Raw genomic sequence first — 25,850 nt, 5'->3', positions numbered from 1 at the left:
ACCTGTACGTCGCTGCTCAGGTGTGATTTAAGAACGTGTTTTTTTGGTGGATACGAAGCCGAGACATTGATTTATATGCTTTGGTCATTCATTCGCCGCCCGGGAACAGAAAACGGCTTGTGTTGTGGTGAGCATTGGCGTGGCTCCCGCATTGTACCCGCGGCTACCTGCGTGACTCCACCTGTGTGCTGGCAGGTCATTAGTGGGTGCGTGAACTGCCGCTACGCTATACAAAAAGGCGCTGAATTATCTCGTTTCCTCGGAGTCGTAATTTACACACAATCAATCACAAACGGAAATAAAATCAATCAACGCAGCTCAGAATCTTTGCGCGGTAATCCTTGTAATGCTACAGACAATAATATTTCCCTTTTACTTCATTTCCTTGACTCGATGGATTTTCGGGGCACAAATGAAACTACACGAAAAAAAAAAAAGCACGAAAAAAAAACTCTGAATTACTCAAGGATTAAACTAGACGAGTAAGCTTACGAAACCACGAAACAAGCTCTTTATAATAAGCTTGAGACGCCATACCAGCCACAGAGCACAAGTATTAAGATTACCACGCTTAAGCCGCAACAAGAATTAAACTAGAGTAAGCTTAAGGAACCACAGAAACACCCCCGACCGTTTTATTAAGCCTGACACACCACAGCGGCTACATGGCACGAGTACTGAGACGCCGAAGTAGTCACGGGGCATAAGTACCAACCTTCACGCGGCACGGACAAGCTCTGGGGGCATCACGGCGCGTCAGCACAACCCTCATCTGGCGGCGACAAACAGCAAACACACCAGCGAGGTAAACAAACGCAGAGGGGCCGCAGCAACAACACGACACAACCATAAGCTTGAAGTGGAATATTGAACAAACGCACTCAGCGGCGAAAAATAAACGAAAGCACACCAATAAAACGAGGAAAAAGTGACTGAGAGAGAGAGAGAGAGAGAGAGAGAGAGAGAGAGAGAGAGAGAGAGAGAGAGAGAGAGAGAGAGAGAGAGAGAGAGACTGTATGAAACGTAAAAATATGTAACTTAAACAAACATTTTGGCCGCATACAACACCCGCAGCGTCAGACACCAGATATCCTCCCCTTGCAGCACCCAACAACGCCACAGCCAAGCGACCCCCTCACCCACACCTTACTCAACCCACCCCAAGGAGAAAAAAGTAATAATAATAACTAAAAAATGCAGACTCACTAAACACCGGAGCTCCACGCTAATTTTTTTCCACTCCCATCATTATTATTATCATCATTACTACTATTCTTTCTTCCGCTGCTCCTCGTGTTTTCCTCCTAGACCTCCGCCTCCTCCACCTCACCGCACTGCTTTCCTACCCACACCCCAACACGGATCTACGTACTTATCCACATGCATCCACATTACTTACATGCACCTCCACTTCTTCCACTTCATATTTTTTTTATACAACCCGCAACACTTGTCCACCGGTTCGCCATCCATCCACTTATACTACCGGTAAGCATTCCACTTAAAACCGTCTATTTAGCTTTCCCACTCAACCTGAAAGATCTCAAGGACTATCTGACAACTCCACTTCCACCTACACAAATACTAAACATCCTGAACTTCATCTCATCCACTTGCATTCACACCATATCTCCACCTACATCCACCACAGTACATAACCACCTCTACTCCACGCTTCAATCCACCGTCACCACTAAACACCAATGTCTTAGTTCGTTTCTTGACACCTGTAGTAAAATCAGCGTTAAGTTCATTAATACCTAAGCGAGTCACCTGTCCGTGCGTCACACCTAACATGGGACGCTCACCAACTTGCAAAATTATTCTCGTTTATTTCGTTCAGCCCGGAAGGAAAGGGGCGAGGAGAGAGACAGTGTGAGTAAGCAAGAGTCCCCGCCATACACTCTCTAGTCACGTACCTGTTTTTTCCTTGATTTCACAGAGGACGCTGAAGAGAGCTGGCTTCATCCGATGACAGTTTAACGTGTGTTTCCTGAAGAGAGAGAGAAAAGGTCAGGTTAGATTAAGGACATGTGGAATACTTAAATCCATTTACTCAAGACAAAGTTAATACTGTCTTCTTGTTCAGACTGGTGGCATTAATTTGTTTCCTTTATGAAGAGAACGTGAGATTAGCTAAGGGAACATTCTACAACTAATACATATTCAGAAGACAAGGCAGTGAAGACAACTCATGACTCAAGCATTAACAGCAACTCAGGATAACCAAGATGAAAAGGAAAAAAAAAGAAAAAAACGCATCTTCCTTCTACTCCACACATTACTGGGCTCACGGAAAGCATATGGGTGATTTTACTTATTCCTTATCAAAAATCCAAAAAAAATATATGAATCAAATTTATCTAGCCTTCTGTAGTATATCATATTAGTAGAGTATAATTCATTTTCATTTTGTATTTATTTATCTTCCCTTTTTTAATGTAGGAGAGGCGCCAGCAAAGGCCTACAAACAATAAGAAAAGGCCCACTGATTATTATACCTGGATGACATTTACCTACTCATTACAGTCCCTAGTGTGACGACCACCTCAACACAGGTCATCGCTGCTACAGTTATATCATCATTGCTACACTACCTATCCAAGTGCCGTGCTTCTAGACCTTGACCTGGCCACACCTTCCTATCCTGGCCTTTGCAATGTCCAGCTGTTCTGTCTCGCTGTCCGTACCAAACCTGCCTCTTCCGCCACCATCAGAGGGCGTGTGGTGGACAGGAAACTACCGGACTTCTTCAACTAGCTTCCCTGACGAGCGTGGGTCAATTGGAGTTTTGTTTCGTTGTTAACCTACTGTAGCAAAGAAGGTGTGTCTACATGATTAGTGCCCACGAATTCTCTACTCACATACAGACCAGTTGCAGTCTCCCTTTTTCGTTCGTTAGCTAGCCAACTAAAGTACTTCAGTCGTGATCAGGTTCCAGTCAACTTTGGCCTCTGCTTTTTGTTTGGGAGCGTACCAAAAAGAGAAATGGTAAGACAATAGGGACAATTCCAGTCTTTTTGTAAGCTATCCAACCCAAACGCTTCCCTTGTTGGTAAGCTCGCGAATAAATATGAGACTGAAACTGGCTTTATTACACTCGGCAATCATGTGTGGCAAGGCATTTACATCCTTCCCGTTCAACTCAGGTAGTCAGTAATATTTCTCGTTGTCCACATTATTCCACCCATATAACTCTCTCTGCCTGATTCTTCCCCCCACCTTAGACACTTCCCTTCAACTCTGGTGCTTTGTCTTTCCTCTCATCAATGTCCTTAGTCATGTGTTTTAGTCCTCCTTATTGGCAGTAATATTTCTCGCTGTCCTTACCATACAATTCATACTGCTCAATCTCTGCCTGTCTACTCTAATATTACCTTTGCTTCTCCCCGTTCATCTCTGGTTCTCTGTTTCCTCTCCTCACATGTCCCTACTCCTGATAAAGTGTACTTGTCCTTACTGGTGGTATTATTCATCGCTGTCCTTACTACGCCAGCCATACACTTCTCTGCCTCTTCCTTCACTTAGTTCATTCCCCTTCACTTCCATTCAGTCTCGCCTCTCACGTGTCCTTAATCCTGATACATCTTCCTTGTCCTGACTGGCAATAATATTTCTATGGGCCAATTTACTGATCTTCCCCACAAAAAAAAAAAAAATAGCAAAATAATAAATCCAAGCTCGTGTTATTTTGTGCAACAGTATAACTTTATTTTTTTTTTATTGTTTTTCTTATAGTATCGCTTACTGAAAACTCTAAATAATATCAATCCAAGTTCATGTTCTCCTGAGTGGTGTTGTTGTTCACTTGCGCGTCTTCAACCTGTTTATTTCAGCTCCAGCAGGTCGAGGCATCCCTGTACTAACGGAGAATCAAAAGCCGCGGTATTACTGTGGTTTAAAATTACGTAAAAATAATAATAATGGACATAAAGCTACAAAGGGTGAGATTATCAACGCGGAGATAATCAAAAGAAAAATATATTGATACTAAAACCCGGGAAATAATGCAAATCCTTTATAAATTCCTCGTGCAATAACCGCAAAACACAACCATCGCTGTCTTGAACGAAAAAAAAACAGACCAAAAATGCCCTTCCATAATCTTATCTACTAGAGACGAGGAGGAAGAAAAATAATACTAACTATAACAATATTAACCTCACCGCTGCATTATCAGAACAGGATGTAGTACTGACGAAAAACGCAAATTTCAATAGATTTAAAGATTTCCAGACCACACCCCACCACTCATTTACTGTCTTTTATTACAACTTTTACTTTGACGCTTTACAAATGAATTCCCCTGAGATGATTTAGATCCCTCGTAAAGTATAAAGCGCTGATCACGAACAGAAGGAAACACCCGCCACTGAAACACACCAGACGCTTTCCTTCACCCACTCACTACCAACAATTACTAAACTTCTTGCAGCCATCCGCTTCAGGAGTAAATAAAGACACAACTCGCGGATCACTGAATTATACACTTTTAAATCCGTTCACTCCGAGGATATGAAACGTACAACCCTTCTGTAATATCCGGGAAGAAATTAAACTAAACGCCGCGGTACAGAGGCGGGCACAAGTCGGGAAACAAACCGCAATCACTTCCTTTGTAAAGTTTGCCCTTAATCCTAACTCCCCCCACCTGATCTCAGTCCATCTATTGCCAGTGTAAGGCGGCCTGGAATGCTGACGAAGGGGTGGAGGGGGCGGATGGAGGAGGGAGTCATTGAGTTTCGTAAAGTCTGTAGGTAGGTGTTTACATGAGCGGAGGAAGCCGTGACGCAGTGTATGGAGTAACAAAGTTCATTGGAATTTGAGTACGGGAAAGTGGTGAACTGAGCGTGTAGTGTGTAGTGTGGTGTGTGGTGCGCTAGGTTAGGTTAGGTTAAGTTAGGTTAGCTTAGATCAGGTTAGGTTTATTTAAGATTGCCAGTTTATCAGACGATTCGAGTGAGGAAAGGCGGTAAAGAGAGTGGGAGAGAGCGTGGTGAGTAAAGTTAATTTTTATATGACTTAGTTTATCTGAGGACTTGATTGAAGGAAAGCGGTGCGGGCAGTGGGAGTGAGTGTGGCGCTTTAGGCTGGGTTTAGCAACACTCAGTTCATCAATTTATCAGTCGACTTGAGTGAGAGAAAACGGTAAAGACAGTAGGAAAGAGTGTGGTAGGTTAGGTTACATTAGGTTTCGTAAGACTCAGTTCATCAGAGGCATTGAGTGAGGGAAGGCGGTGAAGACAGCAGGAGTGAGTGTGGTTTGTTACTGAGCTCCCGCTACCCCAGCACGGAAGCGAGCTGGGCCGAGTTGAGTCCGTGGTGAGCGGCGGGTCATGCATCACGCTATCATGAAGAAAACGGCGTCCGGTGTTAAACAAGGCGATCGTGCGGCTAACAAATCATACAAAACACACACACACACACACACACACACACACGGAGGACAGATACAACACCGACTTTCTAACACTCCTACACGCACGCACACACCGTCAGACACAACCTCGCCTTTCCAGCACTCCTACACACGCACTTTTCCTTATCCTGCTGCTCCCCATTCCTGGCCCCAGCAGTAGGCGCATTCTGACACCAGCCGCTGTGTATCTAATTTGTATTCCGATAAAAAATATCACCGATTACCGATACGGAGGACGCGGGGAATCGAGTCCGGCTCGAACAACCTCCGAAAACCCTCAAGGTCACTCAGGCAGCGGGAGTCGAAATTCTGGACACACTAGACAAGAACATTACACTTAAACCAGATTTTTTTTTTTTACATTAACTTTTTTTCTTCGCCTCTCTCCCTCTCCCTCTTTCTGTCTCTCCCTGCACAGTCAGCTAGTGAGTCTAACATCTCCTGAATTACAGAGTGGAGCGACGCCTCACAATAACACCTGCTGGAACTAACCTGCGCGGCGGCGGTGGTTTTAAGTGGTTAGGTAATGCCGAAGGAGGGAGTCGCGGCGGCGGAGCGTAGCGCGTTTAAGCCCACGCCAAGTACGACGGACGGCAGCGGAATGATGTAAAATGGCTCTTAATGCCGCGGTCGTAATGCAGGAAATTCTAGGCTGGGGTATTTTTAGTGGCGCAGTCAATTTAAAACAAGGAACCACGTACATTCCCATTAGTAGCGTGTATATATATATCTCTAGTTACTCCTCCTCATTTCCACTGATAGCCAATTTTACCTCCACCTTCACTACTATATACTTTTCCTCCAGTTATATTTGAATTACATATTTTTTTTCCTACCTCTCCCGCTCTCTTAGTCTTCGGTCTTCGCCTCTACCTCATCTTTTTATTGGAGCCATCGCTAATTACTTCCGGTGGCCAGGTAACGGGTTGGTGATGTTGTCAAGGCCACAGGATATATCTCGATGTCCACTCCATCTGCCGCCCCCCCTTCCCGTACGCCTCCCACAGCCTCCCCATAGCCATTACCATGCCATTACGCTCCTTCGCCAGCTCCCTCCCTCGATATGGTGTTATTTGAGGCCCCAGTGTCTCTCTCTCCCTCCTTCGCCGCCTCCTTCGTGCGCCGCCGTTTGGACTCCCGGTGCTTTGGTTGCGGTTTTGTGGTGATGGATGCGGCAGTTAAATGCGGCGGGAGGTGAAAAATGTATTGCTATTACTATTATTACAAGTAGTGTTGTTATTTGAAGCAATCAGCTTATTGAGTTATCGCAAATGTTACGTACGTGAGTTTCTTCCAAAATTTCACGTTATACTTCCGTGATTTTTAGATTATTATTATCGTCACTACTACTACTACTACTATCAGTGTTATTATGATCGCAGCGTGAGTGTTCACTTCAGTGCCTGCGTCGAATTTCACGCCTGCCGCACCACCGTCAGGAGCTGGCCAGGTGAGCGGCATCTGTCTCACCTGAACACACTCCATGCAGCGGCGCCGGGTCTCGCTCACCGCTCACCGCCGCTATCTCGCCACTACATACTTCACAAACTCATCCAAAAACTACCCCCGCTAACTATAAAATTCCTAACACATCTACGTATTTTTTAGCGTACATTTACATCCCCGTGTTGAAATATCATGTGGTTTGCAATATCGCAAGGAAGGTATAAGTCTGAATTCTCAACTCAGAAACGTAAATACAAAAAATAATAATAATACCCAGATAACTATACAATTTCCAGCACAATTACCCTTCCCGAGCTTGTATTTACACTGTGGCGAGGGTGCGTAAGTCACGTGGTGTTTACAGTATCGGTAGGAAGGCGTAAATTCGAATCGGTAAGTTAGGGGCGTAAGTTTGAACAATCCCTGACTATCTGGCAAATGCTTCATCCTTCCCTCCGACCACCGGGTCATTACTGAGGGAGAGGAGAACGTGTTGACGCTTCTTCCTCTCTCGGGTCTTGCGATGATAAATGAAACCACGAGAGAAAACCTGTTTATCGTAAAAATTCCGGCAACAGCTGTAATCTGGCCTGTGACTCGCGCCCCACAAATATTTCCAGCGCGGGCCCGCCACCTCAGGGAAGCCAAGACCAAGAGTTACTACACTGAACGTTTGCTCCCCGCCAGCGATGTAAATAATGACGAGGCGACACGACCTTCACCACACGTCCCGGCCTCGTCCTCCCGCCTCGTAAATCTACCTTCAAGAAAATAAAGACACCTGGGTATATCATTTTCATCGCCGCGCAGGTAACACGGAGTAAGTTCGTGTGCTTGTGTTTGTGTGTGTGAGCGCGCGTGCTTATGTGTATGTATGTGAGTGCGTGCATTCCTCTCAGGTATGCACGCACGGCCACACACACACACACACACACACACACACACACACACACACACACACACACACACACACACACACATGTAGCAGGGTTAGCGCCTTTATGCGGGGTTTCCGGCAAGAGTTTACACCGCCGGCCGCCGCTCAGTCTGCCGTCGCCGCCGCCGCCACCGCCGCCTCACTCCCAACAGCGTAATGAAGCAAAACCCACGTCCATAACTCACTTGTTATATTACTAAACTTAAATCAAATACGCTTTAATTCTTTTCCTCGGTTTTCACTTTTCCCGGGGCAATATTGTGCTATTTTTATATTTCGCGTAATTTATTTCGTGTCACTATTTTTTTGTTGTCGTTTTTACGGTGACAGGATCCGCGCGGGAGTCACAGGGAAATGATCGTGTCCTTTGGTGTGTTTTGTCAATGGTCCCCTCCCTCCTCGTCTGCCGGGCTTCCTCGCCTTGGCCGCGGGAACACTTGATGGCTCCTCTCGATGCGCCACCGACAGGAAATTCACCTCATTTATACCAACTGTAAATTTGCGGTAAACACTGAGCCCGCGTCACGACAACACCTCGGAGCCCTGCGGCGTATTATTTCCCGGCGATTATTCTGAACAAAGGCAACCGCTGCGTATTTTCATGATAAATAAATACAGTTCATTTTACTAACAAGACAAGTCTACTGCAATATTTTAACAAGCGTATGTATTTAGATTAGCAGCGTAATGTACGGCAACATTTGTGTTATACTGGCGGTGGCGTGACGCTCCGCCCGGTGCCTGCAAGCCTGCAAGCGTGTGCTGCAGCCCATAGTGTTCCGGCGTGACGTAACCACCCGCCTCCCGTCACGCCGTCACCGCGTTACGCGATACGACGGCCGTCACGCTCAACTCAATCTTCCGTTCAGTTTAACTTTATATAATTTTTTTTTCTTTTTTCTTTTGTGATGTGTCGCTCTTTGTCCGTGTGTGTGTGTGTGTGTGTGTGTGTGTCTGTGTCTGTGTGTGTGTGTGTGTGTGTGTGTGTGTGTGAGTGTGCCGGCCATTTGCGGCAGAATTCACACACGCACATACATACACACGCCGTCAAGGTCTGCCATGGCGGCCCGCACATCGATACCGCCGCCATTGCCGCATAACAAAGCTCCTCACGTGTTCCTGGGTGCCTGGGTCCCCCGCGGCCCCAGCCTGGCCCCGGCCCGCGGCAGGGCCCCGCGGCCACCCGGGCCACCAAGCGAGTCAACGGCCTTCACCACCGCCCCGGCGGGAAACACACCGCCGGGGTCCCGCTCGCTGCCGGGGTTCCTAAGTTTCCTACTCCGTTTCTGACTAAACGCAAGCGTGTGCCACCCCCGGCGAGCGCCGCGGCGGGGAGGCGCGGGGCAGGGCAGCAGGGCAGCCCGGCAGTGGCCGCCTGGCTGCCGCGCCGCCGCAGCCCAAAATAACAGGCGCGGGTACACACCTGGCCTGTGCCTCATCTAGCGACTGGTCCGTGATGTTCATGATCTGCTCCAGGATGGTGTTAATGTCCTGCTTGCGGCCTTCATTGTCCGGCGTGGTAGTGCCTTGGCCAGGATCCACCGAGCCTCCGCCCATGCCATAGTGCTGGGGCATGAGCATGCCCGTTTGAGATGTGGGGTGCATCATGCCCCGCGACTGATCTTCCATGCTGGCCGCCACTATCACTTCACACCACCACACAACACAAACACTCAGCAGCAGCAGGTACAGCCGCAGCGGCCCGTATACCACGGTGGCGCCACAAGCAGCACCAGGGTCAGTCCAGCGCGAGTGGAGGAGTGAGTAGGAGCGCACCACACACACCACCGTCACAGCCAACAGGCCAGCAGCGACTGACGGAGGCGAGGCTCCCGCTGTCGCGCGCACCAGCCCTCCACCACTGTCCTCACTACACCACTAACGCATGTCCGCCGCCGCTCCACACACCTCCACCGCACACGATTATTCAGATTTTTATGGCTGTTTGCTCAACGACAAGAAATAACGCGTGGACTCGAATGAATACCACAAAACAGCACCTTTTCGGAGTGAGTATGCCATTAACAGAGAGAAAACGCCCCGACCGCCAATCACTGGGGCCGTCTCACTCGCATAAAACCATAACCTGACGGGCCAAGCCAGCCTCCGCGCCCGCCACGATCAATATGAGAATGGGATGCCGACAAAAAACTCGCCATCCAGCTGACAACAGACTCACAAGTCCCTCATTTCCACTTGAAATCAACTCAGTGTGACATAATTCAAGTTTTTGCAAGAGGAATTTCTCGGGTAAAGCGAGGAAGCTGAAATAAGGTCTTTGTTTACATGCTGGCCTTTGTGTGGGGGAGTCTGCGCGGGAGATCGCTCTCAGCATCACATTGCTAACTTTACACCTCCGGCCATTTCTTTCCCTGGACGCCCCTCGCCGCCCTTTGCACGTATCTAGACGTGAGTATCGCCGTGCAGATCAAGGTCTGCCGCCGTGCAGGGCCCTCGAAGACCGGACCCGGGAGTGGCCACGAGCATCCCGCCACAAGGATTAGGCGGCTCAGGGTGATTTACGTCACTCCTGAACGAGCCTCGCCGCTGCCAGAGGTGCGTTTTGTACCATAACAAATCTCGTGCCCAGTACTGTAAGAGAAAGACCTGCCGAGTTCCCCCTCAAGTTTTATGACAGAATGCACAGATACACGCCGTCCACGCCGTCAGGGGCGCGGACCACGCTGCCAGCGGGCGTGGGGGCGGTGTTTGGGGACATTCAGCACTCCCTTCCCGCCAGCAGGAGGAGGAGCCACGCAATCATAAATCAATCTAAGTTACTGCGGTTGCCTAAGTTTGTTTATCATGTGCCAATCCGAGGCGTCACATGAATGTCCGCCGTGACACAGTAACACGGGCGACCCAGGTGGCTCCTGCGAACCTCCAGAGCGTGGCGGCGAGGGCGGCCCGCGGGAGGAGGGACAGGAGCAGGCCGCCGCGCGTGATTACGACCTGAGTAAAAGATGAATAATAAACATGATTCAACTATCAACTTTATGACAGAGTTGTTATTTTTTATATACAACTTCCACCTGTTTCCCTCCCACGCCTGACCCTGTTTGGGCCCCGTGGCCACCTGTGTGTGTCTGTGTGTCTGTGTGTTACCTGACAGCCACCCTGCCCAGGAGAACGACCTACCTGCCCGCCGGACGCCGCCCACCACGCCACCCATTCCATCCCGCCCACCACGCCACCCATTCCGTCCCGCCCACAACCCAACCATAGCGCCACCCATTCCACACCACACACATCCCGCCCATCTAAACACCACTCCACCCACTCCACCGTTCCCTGGTACCGCCCACTTCACTGCACCCTCCCACCATCTGAACCTGCCCCAAGCGAGTGTACCCCGCCCATCCACCCACCTCCACACCCACCCACCCACCTAGCTACGCATATCTGCCCACCCACATCGTGCCCTTACCTGCACCCACCTGACCCCCAGCAAGTACCCCACCAAGCACTGCCCCAGAACAAGCCACGTATAAGTTAAGTGAAGTTAAGCTTATGCATTTGAGAGGAGTGAGTGGCGAAGGATGTTTGATATGCAAGAACACAATTTATATTAGTAAACTGGATATATCAAGGGCCGTTCCTGCTCGTATGTGACTTGTTATAACTTGTAATAACTTGTAATGTTCAAAGGCAATTTCATACAACGCTGGGTGTTATTGATGTACTGAGAAGGAGGACTGAAATATGATGCAGCGTAATGAGGGACTGAGTGAGTGAGAAGACAAGGGGAGGAAGGTCGTGATAGTGGTGGTGATGGTGGTGATGGTGGTGATGGTGATAATGTCAGTATCGTAACCCAAGGAACACCAAGAGGAAGGATAACATAAGGAAGAAGGAAGAATATCCGACAACTATAATGGAAGAAGGAAGAGAGGTGGAAGGAGGAAACGAAGGAGAAAGGAGGAAGAAGGAAGAAAGGTAGAACAACAGAAAAAATAACTACAAACACAATGAAGCAAAACCGTACCACACACACACACACACACACACACACACACACACACACACACACACACACTCCTCGTCTATATATATTCTTACGACTTTTTAAAACAGAAGCAAAAATACTCATATATTCTTAACCACAGGTGTAATACAGGTGAACCTCTTACCTGTACCTCCCCTTACCTGTATATTCACCCCTCACCTACCTGTACGCTCCCTTTCTCCCTGCCTCTCCGCTTCCCTACCCATCCCCCATACCTGCCTCCTACCCCCTCTCACCTGTACTCTCCCTCCCACCCTTACCTGTACTCTAATTGAAAGGGTAATTACCTGTTGTACTGTGCTTCCGTCCCGGGGGCTGAGACGGTACCTCACAACCCCGGTAATGACCTGCGCGCCGCGATTAGCATGACAGAGAGAGAGAGAGAGAGAGAGAGAGAGAGAGAGAGAGAGAGAGAGAGAGAGAGAGAGAGAGAGAGAGAGAGACCCACTACACAAAGAATGAAGAAAAGTTACGAAAAAGACAAGTTAGAAAATTAAGAAATAAGTAATGGCGAGTAATACTTTTAATGATGATGATGCCAAAACTCAAAGCTACCACCAATTCAAATGATGAAATAGTTAAGAAAGCAATAACGACAAGGTAATACCACTAACACTAATATTCATAGTAAGACATTAAAAATACACTATACATGAACTTAAATAAATAGAAACAAAATTATAAACACAAGATCTAATGACGAAAAAGAATCACGAGGAAAATCGGCAAAAAAAGGTAGACATGGAGAGAATGAAGAGGAAGAAGTAGGAGGCAGAGAACGAAAGGAGGAACCAGGAATGAAAGCATCCAAAGCATAATACAGAAGAAAGACGGAGAGATACAAACAATAAATAAAAACAGAAGAAAGACAGGAAAATAATGGATGAAATTAATTGTAATAGAGGTGGAACGCCAAAAGGAAGGAAACGAAGGAAGAGGAAGGAGTAGAAGGAGGAGGAGGAGGAGGAGAGAAGAGAGGAATGCTTAGAAGTGAAAATGGAGCAGGAGAGAATGATGAGAGAGGAATGAGGAAAGGAAATATATGACAAATGTTACGCAGAGTAGTCATTTAGCGTGTGTGTGTGTGTGTGTGTGTGTGTGTGTGTGTGTGTGTGTGTGTGTGTGTGTGTGTGTGTGTGTGTGTGTGTGTGTGTGTGTGTGTGTACCCTAGTGGGTCGACGGGGGTGAAATAGAAGGCATTGCACTCTCTTCTTCCCTTCTCCTGTCCCCCCAAAAAGCCCCTTATAATGATTTTCCCTCCCTCCCCTCCCCTCCCCTCCCCTCCCCTCCCCTCCCTCCCCTCCCCTCCCCTCTGTCCGTACTCACGCATTCCCCCTCTCCCCTTTCCCTCCCCACCCACAAAGGTCGCCCCCTGGAGGTGATGGAGACAGGTGTGGGGAAGGGTGAGGGGGTGACAGGAGGGGAGGGAGGGATGGGGGGAGGGGGGAGGGGAGGGATAGAGGTAATGCCTAACCTTACCTGTCCACCGTCAACTTTCTCACGCTTAATTCATTGGTGTGTGTGTGTGTGTGTATGTGTGTGTGTGTGTGTGTGTGTGTGTGTGTGTGTGTGTGTGTGTGTGTGTGTGTGTGTGTGTGTGTGTGTGTGTGTGCGGTTTTCTTTCGCAGGAGCGGTACGCATTTTAGTATACATAGCAGTAGTAGTAGCAGTAGTAGTAGTAGTAGTAGTAGTAGTAGTAGTAGTAGTAGTAGTAGTAGTAGTAGTAGTAGTAGTAGTAGTAGTAGTAGTAGTAGTAGTAAAAGAAATTTGCGATGGTAGTAATAAAGTTAATTCAGATTGTTGATTATTATTATTGTTATCGTTATTATTATTGTTATTGTTCTTATTAAACGAAAGAACATACATAACATGAGAAAATAAAGGGAGGTGCGAGAAGCCGCCAGGCCTACACGTGACACTCAGAGTATAAAACATGCTTAATTATTTCCACCTCTCATCCCCATCCATAAATTAGTATAATTTGTATAATCTTCTTTTAAAGCTCCCTAATGACTCGACACTGACAAAGAAACAAAGAGACACGATAAATACAAAAAAAAAATATATGAAAACACGGCAAAGCAAGAAAACATACAAAGAAAACGAATAAATAAATATACACATAAACAACATACACACACACACACACACACACACACACACACACACACACACACACACACACACACACACACACACACACACACACACACACACACACACCTGCTCATAAAATTACCTGTACCAATAACATTACACCACGTGAACTAATTACAGGTAAACGACCAAGACAACACACCTGTACTACACTTAAACACACGTTGCGCAACACAACACAACACAACACAACACAACACACACACACACACACACACACACACACACACACACACACATACACACGCACGCACCACCACCATCAATACGAGGGAACAATGCGTAACAATACAACAATGCATAATGAACTGATTTAATAACGGGATAAATAAAGAACACAAAGCCAGGGGAAGCACAGATCAGGCCGGGCGACGCAGGAAGAATAGAATATAAATCACCGAACGCCGCCTGCTAACAACTTCCTGTATAATTGTTCGTTTTTTTCCCCGCTGATAAGGAAGAATAGGCCTTGAGAGAGAGAGAGAGAGAGAGAGAGAGAGAGAGAGAGAGAGAGAGAGAGAGAGAGAGAGAGAGAGAGAGAGAGAGAGTGTGTGTATGTGTTCAGGCGTCTCACAAACCACCAGACACTACCAGCACCTTCATAAACACCGAAACACACCCAAAAAACACCCCAAAACACCTTTAAATACCTTTCAGAACCTCATATACCCCAGTACATCAGCCACATCAACCCCAAAAACTTCCCACAGACCCCGGACACAGAAACACTCCTGCGCACCCCAAAAACCCTAAAAACACCGCAAGATACACCCAGGGACACTCAAAAACACCCACAGAGTCCCAGGTACCTCAGACAACCTCATATCCACCAGCAAATCTTCCACATCACCTCCAGAAACCATTACACAACGCTGGAAACCTCAAAGAGACACCAGGCACTTGCTACAGTACCCAAGAAAAGCCCTGCAGAACCCCAGGGCCGTTCAACACCGCTTAGACCCCAAAATTTTCCTCCTAATCCTTTCTAAACTTTCCCAGAGACTTGTTATGCTCCCCAGTATCTTTATGTTCACCCCCCCAGAGATCCTACAGTCCTGAGTCCCTTAGAGTGCCACCCCCCAGCCACTTCGGAGCCCAGCGGAGCCCCCACAGAGCTACACAGTCCCCCCTCAGAGACCACTAGAGCCACCCAGAGCCCTCGCAGACCCCCGACAGCCCCCGACAACCCCCCAGAGACCTCCACAACACCCCTGCATCACTTGTCGGGCAGGGCGGCGCCTCGCGAGATGGACAACCCCAGTAAATCGTGTCCTTCTGACGCGACTACATGACTATTAATGAGCTACGGCCACGCCACTCACCTGGGCCCGGCAGGTGAGTGGCGGCGTTGGTGGTGGTGGTGGTGGCGGTGGTGGTGCAGTTTCCTGTTACATTTTCATAACACGACAAACAGCTTTATATATTGCGTGTGGTGGTGGTGGTGGTGGTGGTGGTGGTGGTTGTAGTAGTAGTAGTAGTAGTAGTAGTAGTAGTAGTAGTAGTAGTAGTTTTTTTTTGCTGTTATTGTTTAAGTAACACACACTTAAGTAATGAGTATCTAAGTAACACATTCAAGAAACCAAGTAACAACAACAACAACAACAACAACAACACCAGCAGAGCAAGAATACAAACATGAACAACAACAACAACAACAACAACAACAACAACAACAACATCACCACCACCACCACCACCATCATCATCATCATCAGCAGCAGCAACAGGAGCAACAGGCAACAAAGAAGCGGCGAGCAATAACACAATTCAGAATTATCAACATGATGGAAAATTAACACCGTCATTAAAAAGACTTAAAACTCCCCACGGAACACACACACACACACACACACACACACACACACACACACACACACAGTATCCTCTCCTCTCGTGTATACTAAGTCAACTTATCGTGTCCCCAACAGAAAAATAAATAAATATATGAATAAATAAATAAAAATACTCCTTTGAACTTCGTATTTATATCTTAGTACGAGTATATTGACAGTTCTTACCGAGTAGCAAACTGTTAAACAATTAATTTCAAAACAAATCTTAATATACTGTTTGTAAATAATTACATTCTGGGTGCTTGACAAACGGAAAAATTATCCAACAACAACAACAACAACAACAACAACAACAACAACAACATCAACAACAAATGAAAACCCGCAATAAGATACATATTTGCCCTCTCCAAAAATGCACACCCCCCCCTAAAGCAGGACGTTCTCGCAAGCTGGACCCTTAAAAACAGAGAGAGAGAGAGAGAGAGAGAGAGAGAGAGAGAGAGAGAGAGAGAGAGAGAGAGAGAGAGAGAGAGAGAGAGAGAGAGAGAGAAAGAAAAGTAAAAAAAAAAAAAGAAAAACTGTTCTCAGAAATTTTAAACACTCCCCTCACTTCCTCGCCCAATAAAATAAATCTTCCTAAAAAAGCTAAAAATAAACAATAAAAAAGGATCCCAAAGAAAAAAAAAAGAAAAAGAGCTCAATTAACATCCACACAAAAACAAAATGCCTCCTACAGATAAATAAATAATTGAATAAACTAATGAATAAATAAATAAATAAATAAATAAGTGAACCCAAAAACACCTTCCCCCGCCCCCCAAAAAAAATATATATAGCAAATCCTTCTAAAAACACAAAAAAATACACTCCCCTCCACACACACACACACACACACACACACACACACACACACACACACAGCCATGACATTAATCCAGTTATTTCTTCTCTTTGGGGACTGAATTACACGAGGACTGGCCGGCGTCGCCCCACACACGGTACTGTCTCGCTAACACACATAAATTCCACACCACAAAAGCAATTGACGTCACGGTGCTGGTGGTTGTGGTGGTGGTGGTGGTGATGGTGATGGTGGTGGTGGTGGTGATGGTGGTGGTGGTTGTGGATATTGTCGGAAAGTGATAGTGAGGTGGTGTGTGTGTGTGTGTGTGTGTGTGTGAGTGTGTCTGTGTATTGTTGACTCTCTCTCTCTCTCTCTCTCTCTCTCTCTCTCTCTCTCTCTCTCTCTCTCTCTCTCTCTCTCTCTCTCAAGGCAATCAAAACAACCTCAAAACGAAGATACAATGAAAACAAGTAAAAAAAATAACAATAATCAACTAAATAAACAAGAGAACCTTGAGCTTTCTCCTTCACATCATTCGTTATTTTTTCAATGACAAAAAATAAATAAATAAAAAAAAATAAAAATAAAAAAAAGGAAAATGACAAAGAGAAGAAAGCAGGAAAGAAAGAAAACCACAGGAATACTAAAATTTCATAATAATGTTCCTGAGAGAGAGAGAGAGAGAGAGAGAGAGAGAGAGAGAGAGAGAGAGAGAGAGAGAGAGAGAGAGAGAGAGAGAAATGGGCTCATTAAAATACGAAACGGAAGTTCATACAAGGAAAGGAAAGGTGAGGAAGGTAAACGAACGAGAAGGAGGAGGAGGAGGAGGAGGAGGAGGAGGAGGAGGAGGAGGAGGAGGAGGAGGAGGAAAGAGTACTAAGAGAGAGAATAAAGCGGTAGGAAGCATGTGGAGGAGAAAAGGCATGCAGAGAGAGAGAGAGAGAGAGAGAGAGAGAGAGAGAGAGAGAGAGAGAGAGAGAGAGAGAGAGAGAGAGAGAGAGCACCCCGGAATCACAAGTCAAGCGGGTGAGTGGGTTGAGGAGCTGGGCAGTACACTCGAGCGCTCCCGACTCCCACAAATCACGTAATTAACATGACTAATAACATAATGAGACGCGGGAGAGGGAAGCATTATCAAAAGCCCTCTGACATCTCACTCCCCGGCGCCCTGCAGTCCATCTTACCCACCCGGCAATCACGCACTGAGGAACAGAGGAACAGCGACCAGGAGGACCCGAGAACTGAGAGCCACGTAAGGTACCAAGACATACTATGCATTCTGAAAGCTATACCTGCTTGCCTGCCTGTCTATTTGCCCACCCGCCTCTTATCTCGACTTCTTTCTCTCACCAGCCTGTATTGGAAGTTTGTGCGGGTTTTCAAGGGTGGTTTTTGTGGTTCTGATGCAAGGTATTGGGGTTCAAAGGTGGTTTTAGTGGTTCTAGTGGCTGTTTATGGATTCAGTGAAGGTATTTGGGTTTTCAAAGGTGGTTTTAGTGCTTTGATGTCTTACAGGCCCCGTGGAAGGTATTGGAGTTTTTTTAAAAGGTGTTTTCGTGATTCTTATATATGTTTAATAGGTTCAAGTGGAAAGTAGTGAGGTTTTTATGAGTAATTTATGATTCTTCAGTTGCATTGGTAGTTATTGGGGTTTCTAAGAGTGCTTTCATGATTGTAGTGATATTTAAACTCGGAAGTTATGTTTTCAAAGGAGTTTTCATGAGCTCAACAAGAAGTCTACACCCATTGAGGAAGACACACATGCAAGTCATATTCGTGACTCCTGAAAACAGTAATGGTGAGAGCAAAGCCGTTGTGAATACGAGTTGTCAATACGAGTTACTTATTAGAGTTTTCATAGTAGTTTTCATAATGCTAGTGACACTTAAGTAAAAAAAAAAAGGAAAAGAAAACACACACACACACACACACACACACACACACACACATGAAAACCCAACTAATATTTACAACCTTTCAATGCACCCCTGAGGAGAGAACAAAGCCTTTATGAATACAAGCAAGTTTATGAATAAGCAATTACTGTTCTCAAAGGAATTTTCATGATCTTACAGACAATCCAACGAGGAATCTACACCAGTGAGAGGAAAAAAAAACACACACGCATGAAGACCCAAGTAATAACAACAGTAACCTTCCAACACAGCGGTGACGGGTGAACAAAACCCTTCCACACACAGACTAAAGACAGACAAAGACGAACAAAAGGGAACACAGACAAACCACGGAGTATTGGCGCTCACCCGAGGGCCCACAGCTCCCTCTCCATCATTACCTGTCCAAACCACCCCGCGCCGCCCTCTAATGGCAGGATGGCCCGAGCTGCATCTGACTGCTCGTGTCCGCCTGTGTGTATGCATAAATGTACATAGCTAATGCATGCCCGCCTCTGCCATTGCCAACACGGGGAGTTTGAAATAAATCTGTGACTGGTGGTGTGATGTATTGCTGTGTGTGTGTGTGTGTGTGTGTGTGTGTGTGTGTGTGTGTGTGTGTGTGTGTGTGTGTGTGTGTGTGTGTGTGTGTGTGTGTGTGTGTGTGATCGTTGTCTTTAAGTGTCTAGACTAGTTGTTTTGGTTGCAATGTTTCTTATTGTTGTGTGTGTGTGTGTGTGTGTGTGTGTGTGTGTGTGTGTGTGTGTGTGTGTGTGTGTGTGTGTGTGTGTGTGTGTGTGTGTGTGTGTGTGTGTGTGTGTGTGTGTGTGTGTGTGTGTGTGTGTGTGTGTGTGTGCGTGCGATCATTATCTTAAATGTTTAGATCAGGAATATCTTTTTTTCTTGCATATTTATTAATTTATTGTTTTCTTCCTTATTATTCTCATCACGAAAGAACACAAAGGAAGAACGACCTGCAGTAGCCTTGCAAGAGGAGGAGGAGGAGGAGGAGGAGCTACAGAAGGAAGACGAAGAGGAGGAAGGGTAAAGGGGTGAAAAGGAGAATATGGTAAGAGAGGTAAAGGAAGAGATAGGGAGGGAGGGAGGGAGGGAGGGAGGGAGGGGATGATGGAGAGGGGAGAGAGGAAGGGGAGGAGGGAGGGAGAAGTGGAGGAGATGCGCGGGAGGTAAGGAATGGGAAGGAGAATGTATGGAGGAGGAGGAGGAGGAGGAGGAGGAGGAGGAGGAGGAGGAGGAGGAGGAGGAGGAGGAGGAGGAGGAGGAGGAGGAGAAAAAAAAACTTGAATAACGATGAAAACGAAGATGAGGAGGAAGAGGACGGAGAGAGAGAGAGAGAGAGAGAGAGAGAGAGAGAGAGAGAGAGAGAGAGAGAGAGAGAGAGAGAGAGAGAGAGAGAGAGAGAGAGAGAGAGAGAGAGAGAGAGAGAGAGAGAGAGAGAGAGAGAGAGAGAGAGGAGAAGGACAGAAAGAGGAGAAGGACAGAAAGAGGAAGGAAAGGAAAAGGAAGAGGAAGAGGAAGAGAAAGGATAACCTAATATGAAACGAAAGCGCTGAGGTGGAATGAAGGAAGAGAGAAAAGGATGAAGAAGATGAGGAGAAGAAGGATGACGAGGAAGAGGAGGAAGAAGAGGAGGAGAGGCGGTGAAAAAGGTGAGGGAAGAAAAGATGAGAAGGAAAGGATAAAATATGACGGATAAGAAAGAAAAGACCTACTAACTTCCCCACCACCCGCCATTTTTCTTAAGTCCGCCAGGGGAAACTAAAAAAAAATATATATATGTAAAGAAAACGGGAAAAAGAGGGAAAAAAAAGAAGAAAAACTGAAATAGGGGGAAAAATTTTGAGGTTATTAGATTTTGTTACCGATAATTTGCTTATGGAAAACGAAAAACAAGAAAACAATAGGTCTATACAGCGACATAATAATAATAATAATAATAATAATAATAAAAATAATAATAATAATAATAATAATAATAATAATAATAATAACAATAATGGGACACAACTCTTTAATTCATTTCCCATAATTATATTTAGAGAACGCGCCCGCATCTCTCTCTCTCTCTCTCTCTCTCTCTCTCTCTCTCTCTCTCTCTCTCTCTCTCTCCTATCAAAATACCAAAATACTCTTTATTTCAATTTTTCCTAGTATCTGAGAGAGAGAGAGAGAGAGAGAGAGAGAGAGAGAGAGAGAGAGAGAGAGAGAGAGAGAGAGAGAGAGAGAGAGAGAGAGAGAGAGAGAGTGTGTAAATGCGTAACAAAGCAAGGTGAAGCAGGGTACATAAGGTTAGGTTAGGTTAGGTACGTAAACTAATTGGAAGATAAATTATTATAAAGGAAGGAAGGAAGGAAGGAAGGAAGGAAGGAAGGAAGGAAGGAAGGAAGGAAGGAAGGAAAGAAGGAAGGAAAAAAGAAAGGAGGGAAAGAAACAAGCAAAGACGCAAGCAAATGAGGGAAAGATGGAGGAAAAAGAGGACAGAGGAAAGAAGAAGAAAAGGAGGGAAAAGTATGGAAAGGAAGGGAAAGAATGAAGAAAGGAGGGAAAGAAAAGCGAAGGAAGGAGGGAAAAGGGAAGAAAATGAAAGGAAAGAAGAAAACTAAGGAAAGCAAAGAAAGACAATGAAAGAAAGGCGAAACGAAAGACGAAAGGAAGAATGGAAAAAAAAAACGGAAGGAGGAAACGAAAGAAAGAGCGAAAGAAGGAAAGACGAATAAAAACGAAGCAAAACAAGGAAGAACACACATAAGAAAAAACAAAAAAAACAAAAGAGATGAAGAAGTAACACAAGAACACAAAAACACAAGAAGACAGAACACCACACAAGAGAGAGAAAGAGAAAGAAAAAAATACGAACGAAAGAACCGAACAAAACAAAGCAAAGAAGAACTAGATGAAGTGCGTATACCCCCAACACACACACATACACACGTACACACACACACGCAGCTTGACGGGGATGTGTGTGGGGGCTCGGGGCAGCATTAAGACGGGAGCTATTTACTGCCCAGAGTGGAGTTTTCCAGGGGTGTTACACGCTGTTCCAGGCCCGCGCAAATGAAAGTGTCTGGAGAGGAGAGTTACGTCTACTCGCCTCCCGCCTCCCGCCTCCCTCCGCCACCGCCTCCTCCTGCTTCTCCTCAGCCACCACCGCCAACGCTACCGCCGCCGCTGCCGCCTCCTCCTCCTTCTCGGGGTTCTTCTTCTAGTCCTCCTTCTCTTCCTGCTCCTTCTGATGTTGGTCTTCCTTCTTGTTCTTCTTCTTCTGCGTCTTTCTCTTTTATTTTTTGTTTTGTTGGTTCTCCTCGTCTTTCTTGTTCTTGTTCTTCTCTCGTTTCCTTTTCTTTTTTGTTATTGTTTATCTTCGTGCTTTTTTTGTTTTGTTTTTGTTGATCCTTCTTCGTCTTCTTTCTTTTTTTCTCATTTTCCTGTTTCTATTGTTATTCTTACTCTTTGTCTGTCCTTTTCATTTCTCCTTCTTCTTCTTCTTTCTAATGCATTTCCTGTTTTCTTCTTTTTTCGTCTTTCTTCTTCGTTTTTTTCTTTTTCTTCCTCTTTCGCCATTCTTTCCTCTACCTAGTTCTCTATTCTCCTCTTCTCCTCCTCCTCCTGTTCGTCTTTTACTTTCCAATATTTTCCCCTGCCTCTTGTTATTCTCTCTCTGTGTTTCCTTCTCCTTCCTTCTTCCTCTTTGTTCCTCTTCCCTTTCCACTGTTCTTTCATCTTGTATTTATTAATTTCTTTCTATATACGATGTTCTTTTTCTTCGCCTTATTCCTCTCCCTCTTCCTAATGGGTCTCCTCCTCCTCCTCCTCCTCCTCCTCCTGGTGGTGGGTGGGGAGGACGCGGTAATAAAGGAGTAGGTTGCTGTGATGAGGGCGTGGCGGAAACGACAGTGGTGGTGGTGATGGTGGTAGTGGTGGTGGTGGTGGTGGTGGTGGTGGTGGTGGTGGTGGTGGCGGTGGTGGTGGTGGTGGTGGTGGTGATGGTGGTGGTGGTGTGTTTAAGTTCTTCTAATTTGTATTTATTTATTTTTTTATCTAGTAATTTATTTGCAACGTAGTATAATATATTCATTGCTCCTTCTATACCATCACACACACACACACACACACACTTATTCTCTTTAAATTATCTACTTGCATATTTACCAATCTATCTACCTATCCAGCTATCTATCTATTTAAAAAAAAACTAAGGAACAACGAGAGAGAGAGAGACAGAGAGAGAGAGAGAGAGAGAGAGAGAGAGAGAGAGAGAGAGAGAGAGAGAGAGAGAGAGAGAGAGAGAGAGAGAGAGAGAAATAACCTCCCTTTACTCCTCTATCAAACTCAGGAATAAAGACAGACAGAGAAAACACACACACACACACACACACACACACACACACACACACACACACACACACACACACACACACACACACACACACACACACACACACACACACACACACACACACACACACACACACTCACACACACACACCCTCGTTGGTCGTGGTTGCAGTAATGGCCGCGAGAGGATTGGCATTATGTAAAGTCAACATGTATAATATTTTCATGAAGCGAGCATAAAATGTGTGGCGGGATTATGCACAGCCAGCGTCGTATACCAATGGATTTTTGGCGTTATGTATAATGGCGTGTTGTGTTTGACTCTCTCTCTCTCTCTCTCTCTCTCTCTCTCTCTCTCTCTCTCTCTCTCTCTCTCTCTCTCTCTCTCTCTCTCTCTTGTTTTTATTCATAGTTCTTGTTCACATTTCTCGGTTATCATTACTCTCTCTCTCTCTCTCTCTCTCTCTCTCTCTCTCTCTCTCTCTCTCTCTCTCTGGTGATGATAGTGGACTAGAGTGCGGTAGTGAATGAGTGCAAGCAAAGGAGGAGGAGGAGGAGGAGGAGGAGGAGGAGGAGGAGGAGGAGGACAAAAGATATATTATTATGCTAATAATTCTAATCACGTGGTGTATTTATGAAAGATAGACTTGAGAGAGAGAGAGAGAGAGAGAGAGAGAGAGAGAGAGAGAGAGAGAGAGAGAGAGAGAGAGAGAGAGAGAGAGAGAGAGAGAGACTGCAAAGACGTGAGATGCAATGAAAGGAAGGAGAAATGCAAGGAAGATAAAGAGGAGAAAGAAAAGAAAATGGAGATGAAGCAAATAAACAAATAAACAAGGATAACAAAAAAATGGAAGAACGAAGGAGGGAAACAAATAAAAACAAAGGAAATAACTAATAAAGCAAGGAAAATAAGAAAAGGAACAAAAGACTAATGAGGAGAAAGAAAGGAGAGAAAGAAAATGAAAAAACAAAGGAAACAAACAAGAAAATGAAAATAAGAAAGGAAAGAAGAGTAAAATGAAGAAGGAAAAGAAGAAGAAGAAGAAGAAGTATGAAATGAAGTGGACTAAAAAATAAGAAAGAAACAAGAAAAAATAAATGACAAAAAAAGGTAAACAAAGCAGGGAGATAAAACAAACTAAAGTAAACACCAAGAAGGAAGGAAGGAAGGAAGGAAGGAAGGAAGGAAGGAAGGAAGGAAGGAGGAAGCAAAAGCAGACAAATCTACCCCTTATCACCACCACCACTGCTACCACCACCACTGCTACCACCACCACCACCACCACCACCACCACCACCACCACCGCCTCCGCCTCCGCCTCTCACCACTCCACAAAACTCCCTTAACAAACGACAAAAGTGCTCCGTTTAATTTTCTGGCCAAAAATATGAAATTCTCCGCAACAAATTAACACTCTGTATTTTCCGACAATTTAAGTTTACGTGGTTGGGTAAGAGAGATAAATTGCTGTTATAATATCAGCTTTTCCCAGTCTCCTCCTCCTCCTCCTCCTCCTCCTCCTCCTCCTCCTCCTCCTTCTCTTTCTCCTTTTCTTCCTCCTCCTTCCTTTTTAGTGTGTTTCGTGGGGTGGTACCTGTCTATTGTGGGCGTGTATGTGCGTGTGCGTGTGTGTGTGCGTGTGTGTGTGTGTGTGTTGTTATTGTGACTTGTTAGCTGTTTGTTTGCGTTTTCCCTTCTAACGTGGGGTCTGTTGTTTAGGATTCTCTGTCAGCCATGGTGTGAAGGAGGCGGAGCTGACGGCTGTAGCAATGCGCCGCTTCTAAATTATCATCACACACTGGGAGACTCAAGGTACAGTGTTCATGTTGAGGTGCTACTCGTATTTAATATATTTTGCTACACTCACTTGACTGACTGGCTGTTAAGATCCTTGCGTTACTGAGAGTCCGGATGTCTGCGTGTGTGACTGACTGGATACAACTTATAAATGACTCCGGTACTGATATTCAAGCTGACTAAATGATTGACTGGCTGAAAACTGAAGGAAAGGGAGGGAAGAAATCAAGGAAACAAGCAGATAAATGAAAATAGTTGAGTGATTGGGTGACTGACTGACTGACTGACTGACTGGTTGCTGTGAAACGAGTGGCTATCTCAGGTACTTACAAACTGACTGACTGAATGGCGTGAGTGAGCGAATGAATGAGCGACTTACGGGCTGCTTGACTGAATGAGTGAATGAATGAATGACTATACAACTAACTGCTTGACTGAATGAGTATGTGAATGAATGAATGAGTGACTTACGGGCTGTTTGACTGAATGAGCGAATGAACTAACTGCTTGACTGAATGAGTGTGTGAATGAATGAATGAGTGACTTACGGGCTGTTTGACTGAATGAGTGTGTGAATGAATGAATGAGCGACTTACGGGCTGTTTGACTGAATGAGCGAATGAACTAACTGCTTGACTGAATGAGTGTGTGAATGAATGAATGAGTGACTTACGGGGCTGTTTGACTGAATGAGTGTGTGAATGAATGAATGAGCGACTTACGGGCTGTTTGACTGAATGAGTGAGTGGATGAATGAATGAGAGACTTACGGGCTGCTTGACTGAATGAGTGAGTGGATGAATGAATGAGCGACTTACGGGCTGCTTGAATGAGTGAATGAGTGAATGAATGACTATACCACTAACTGCTTGACTGATTGACTCACTGAGCTGATACACCAGCTAATTCACTGACTTACCGACTAGGTGACTGAATAAATGACTCACTGAAATACTGATTGACTGACTGACAAATCAAATAACTAACTGACTAACTGAATAATAAACCGTAAAAATGAATGAAATTTCAAACAACGCCTCAATTATCTACCTAAGTCATCGCCACACCTTACAGATCACACCCTCCCACACTGCTATACCCTGGCTCGGTTCTCCCACACCTCCCACACCCAGACTACACCCACAACACCCCAGGAACACACTCAACGGGGCACCAACACCTTATTTCAGTAG

The 25,850-nt window shown here is 45.6% G+C and overlaps 2 protein-coding genes across 2 annotated transcripts; one reads left to right on the top strand and one right to left on the bottom strand.

Annotated features, from left to right (window-relative positions):
• Positions 1 to 1,840: 1,840 nt before the first annotated feature.
• LOC135093668 (homeobox protein extradenticle-like) lies at positions 1,841 to 10,752 on the bottom strand. Its single transcript, XM_063993158.1, has 2 exons — positions 9,226 to 10,752; positions 1,841 to 1,993 (listed from the first exon to the last, which is right to left on the bottom strand). The coding sequence occupies exons 1-2, from the start codon at positions 9,429 to 9,431 to the stop codon at positions 1,912 to 1,914; spliced, it is 288 nt and encodes a 95-aa protein (XP_063849228.1). The 5' UTR covers positions 9,432 to 10,752; the 3' UTR covers positions 1,841 to 1,911.
• LOC135093464 (uncharacterized) lies at positions 9,430 to 25,850 on the top strand. Its single transcript, XM_063992743.1, has 7 exons — positions 9,430 to 9,539; positions 10,652 to 10,758; positions 11,195 to 11,287; positions 13,173 to 13,199; positions 14,623 to 14,770; positions 15,008 to 15,225; positions 25,732 to 25,850. The coding sequence occupies exons 1-7, from the start codon at positions 9,430 to 9,432 to the stop codon at positions 25,848 to 25,850; spliced, it is 822 nt and encodes a 273-aa protein (XP_063848813.1).

The sequence above is a fragment of the Scylla paramamosain genome, chromosome 43 (genome assembly GCF_035594125.1).
Source record: "Scylla paramamosain isolate STU-SP2022 chromosome 43, ASM3559412v1, whole genome shotgun sequence".
NCBI lineage: Eukaryota > Metazoa > Arthropoda > Malacostraca > Decapoda > Portunidae > Scylla > Scylla paramamosain.
Note: the sequence above shows the minus strand (reverse complement) of the source record. Positions and strands in the feature narration are given on the sequence as shown.

Excerpts from the sequence above, each read along its gene's own strand:
- LOC135093464 (XM_063992743.1), top strand. The coding sequence starts at position 9,430 with ATGCTGGCCGCCACTATCACTTCACACCACCACACAACACAAACACTC. Across the intron at positions 9,540-10,651 it reads GCGCCACAAGCAGCACCAGG|TAACACGGGCGACCCAGGTG; the intron begins GTCAGTCCAGCG and ends GCCGTGACACAG. Across the intron at positions 10,759-11,194 it reads CGCGCGTGATTACGACCTGA|CTACGCATATCTGCCCACCC; the intron begins GTAAAAGATGAA and ends CCACCCACCTAG.
- LOC135093668 (XM_063993158.1), bottom strand. The coding sequence starts at position 9,431 with ATGGAAGATCAGTCGCGGGGCATGATGCACCCCACATCTCAAACGGGC. Across the intron at positions 1,994-9,225 it reads CTAGATGAGGCACAGGCCAG|GAAACACACGTTAAACTGTC; the intron begins GTGTGTACCCGC and ends CTCTCTCTTCAG.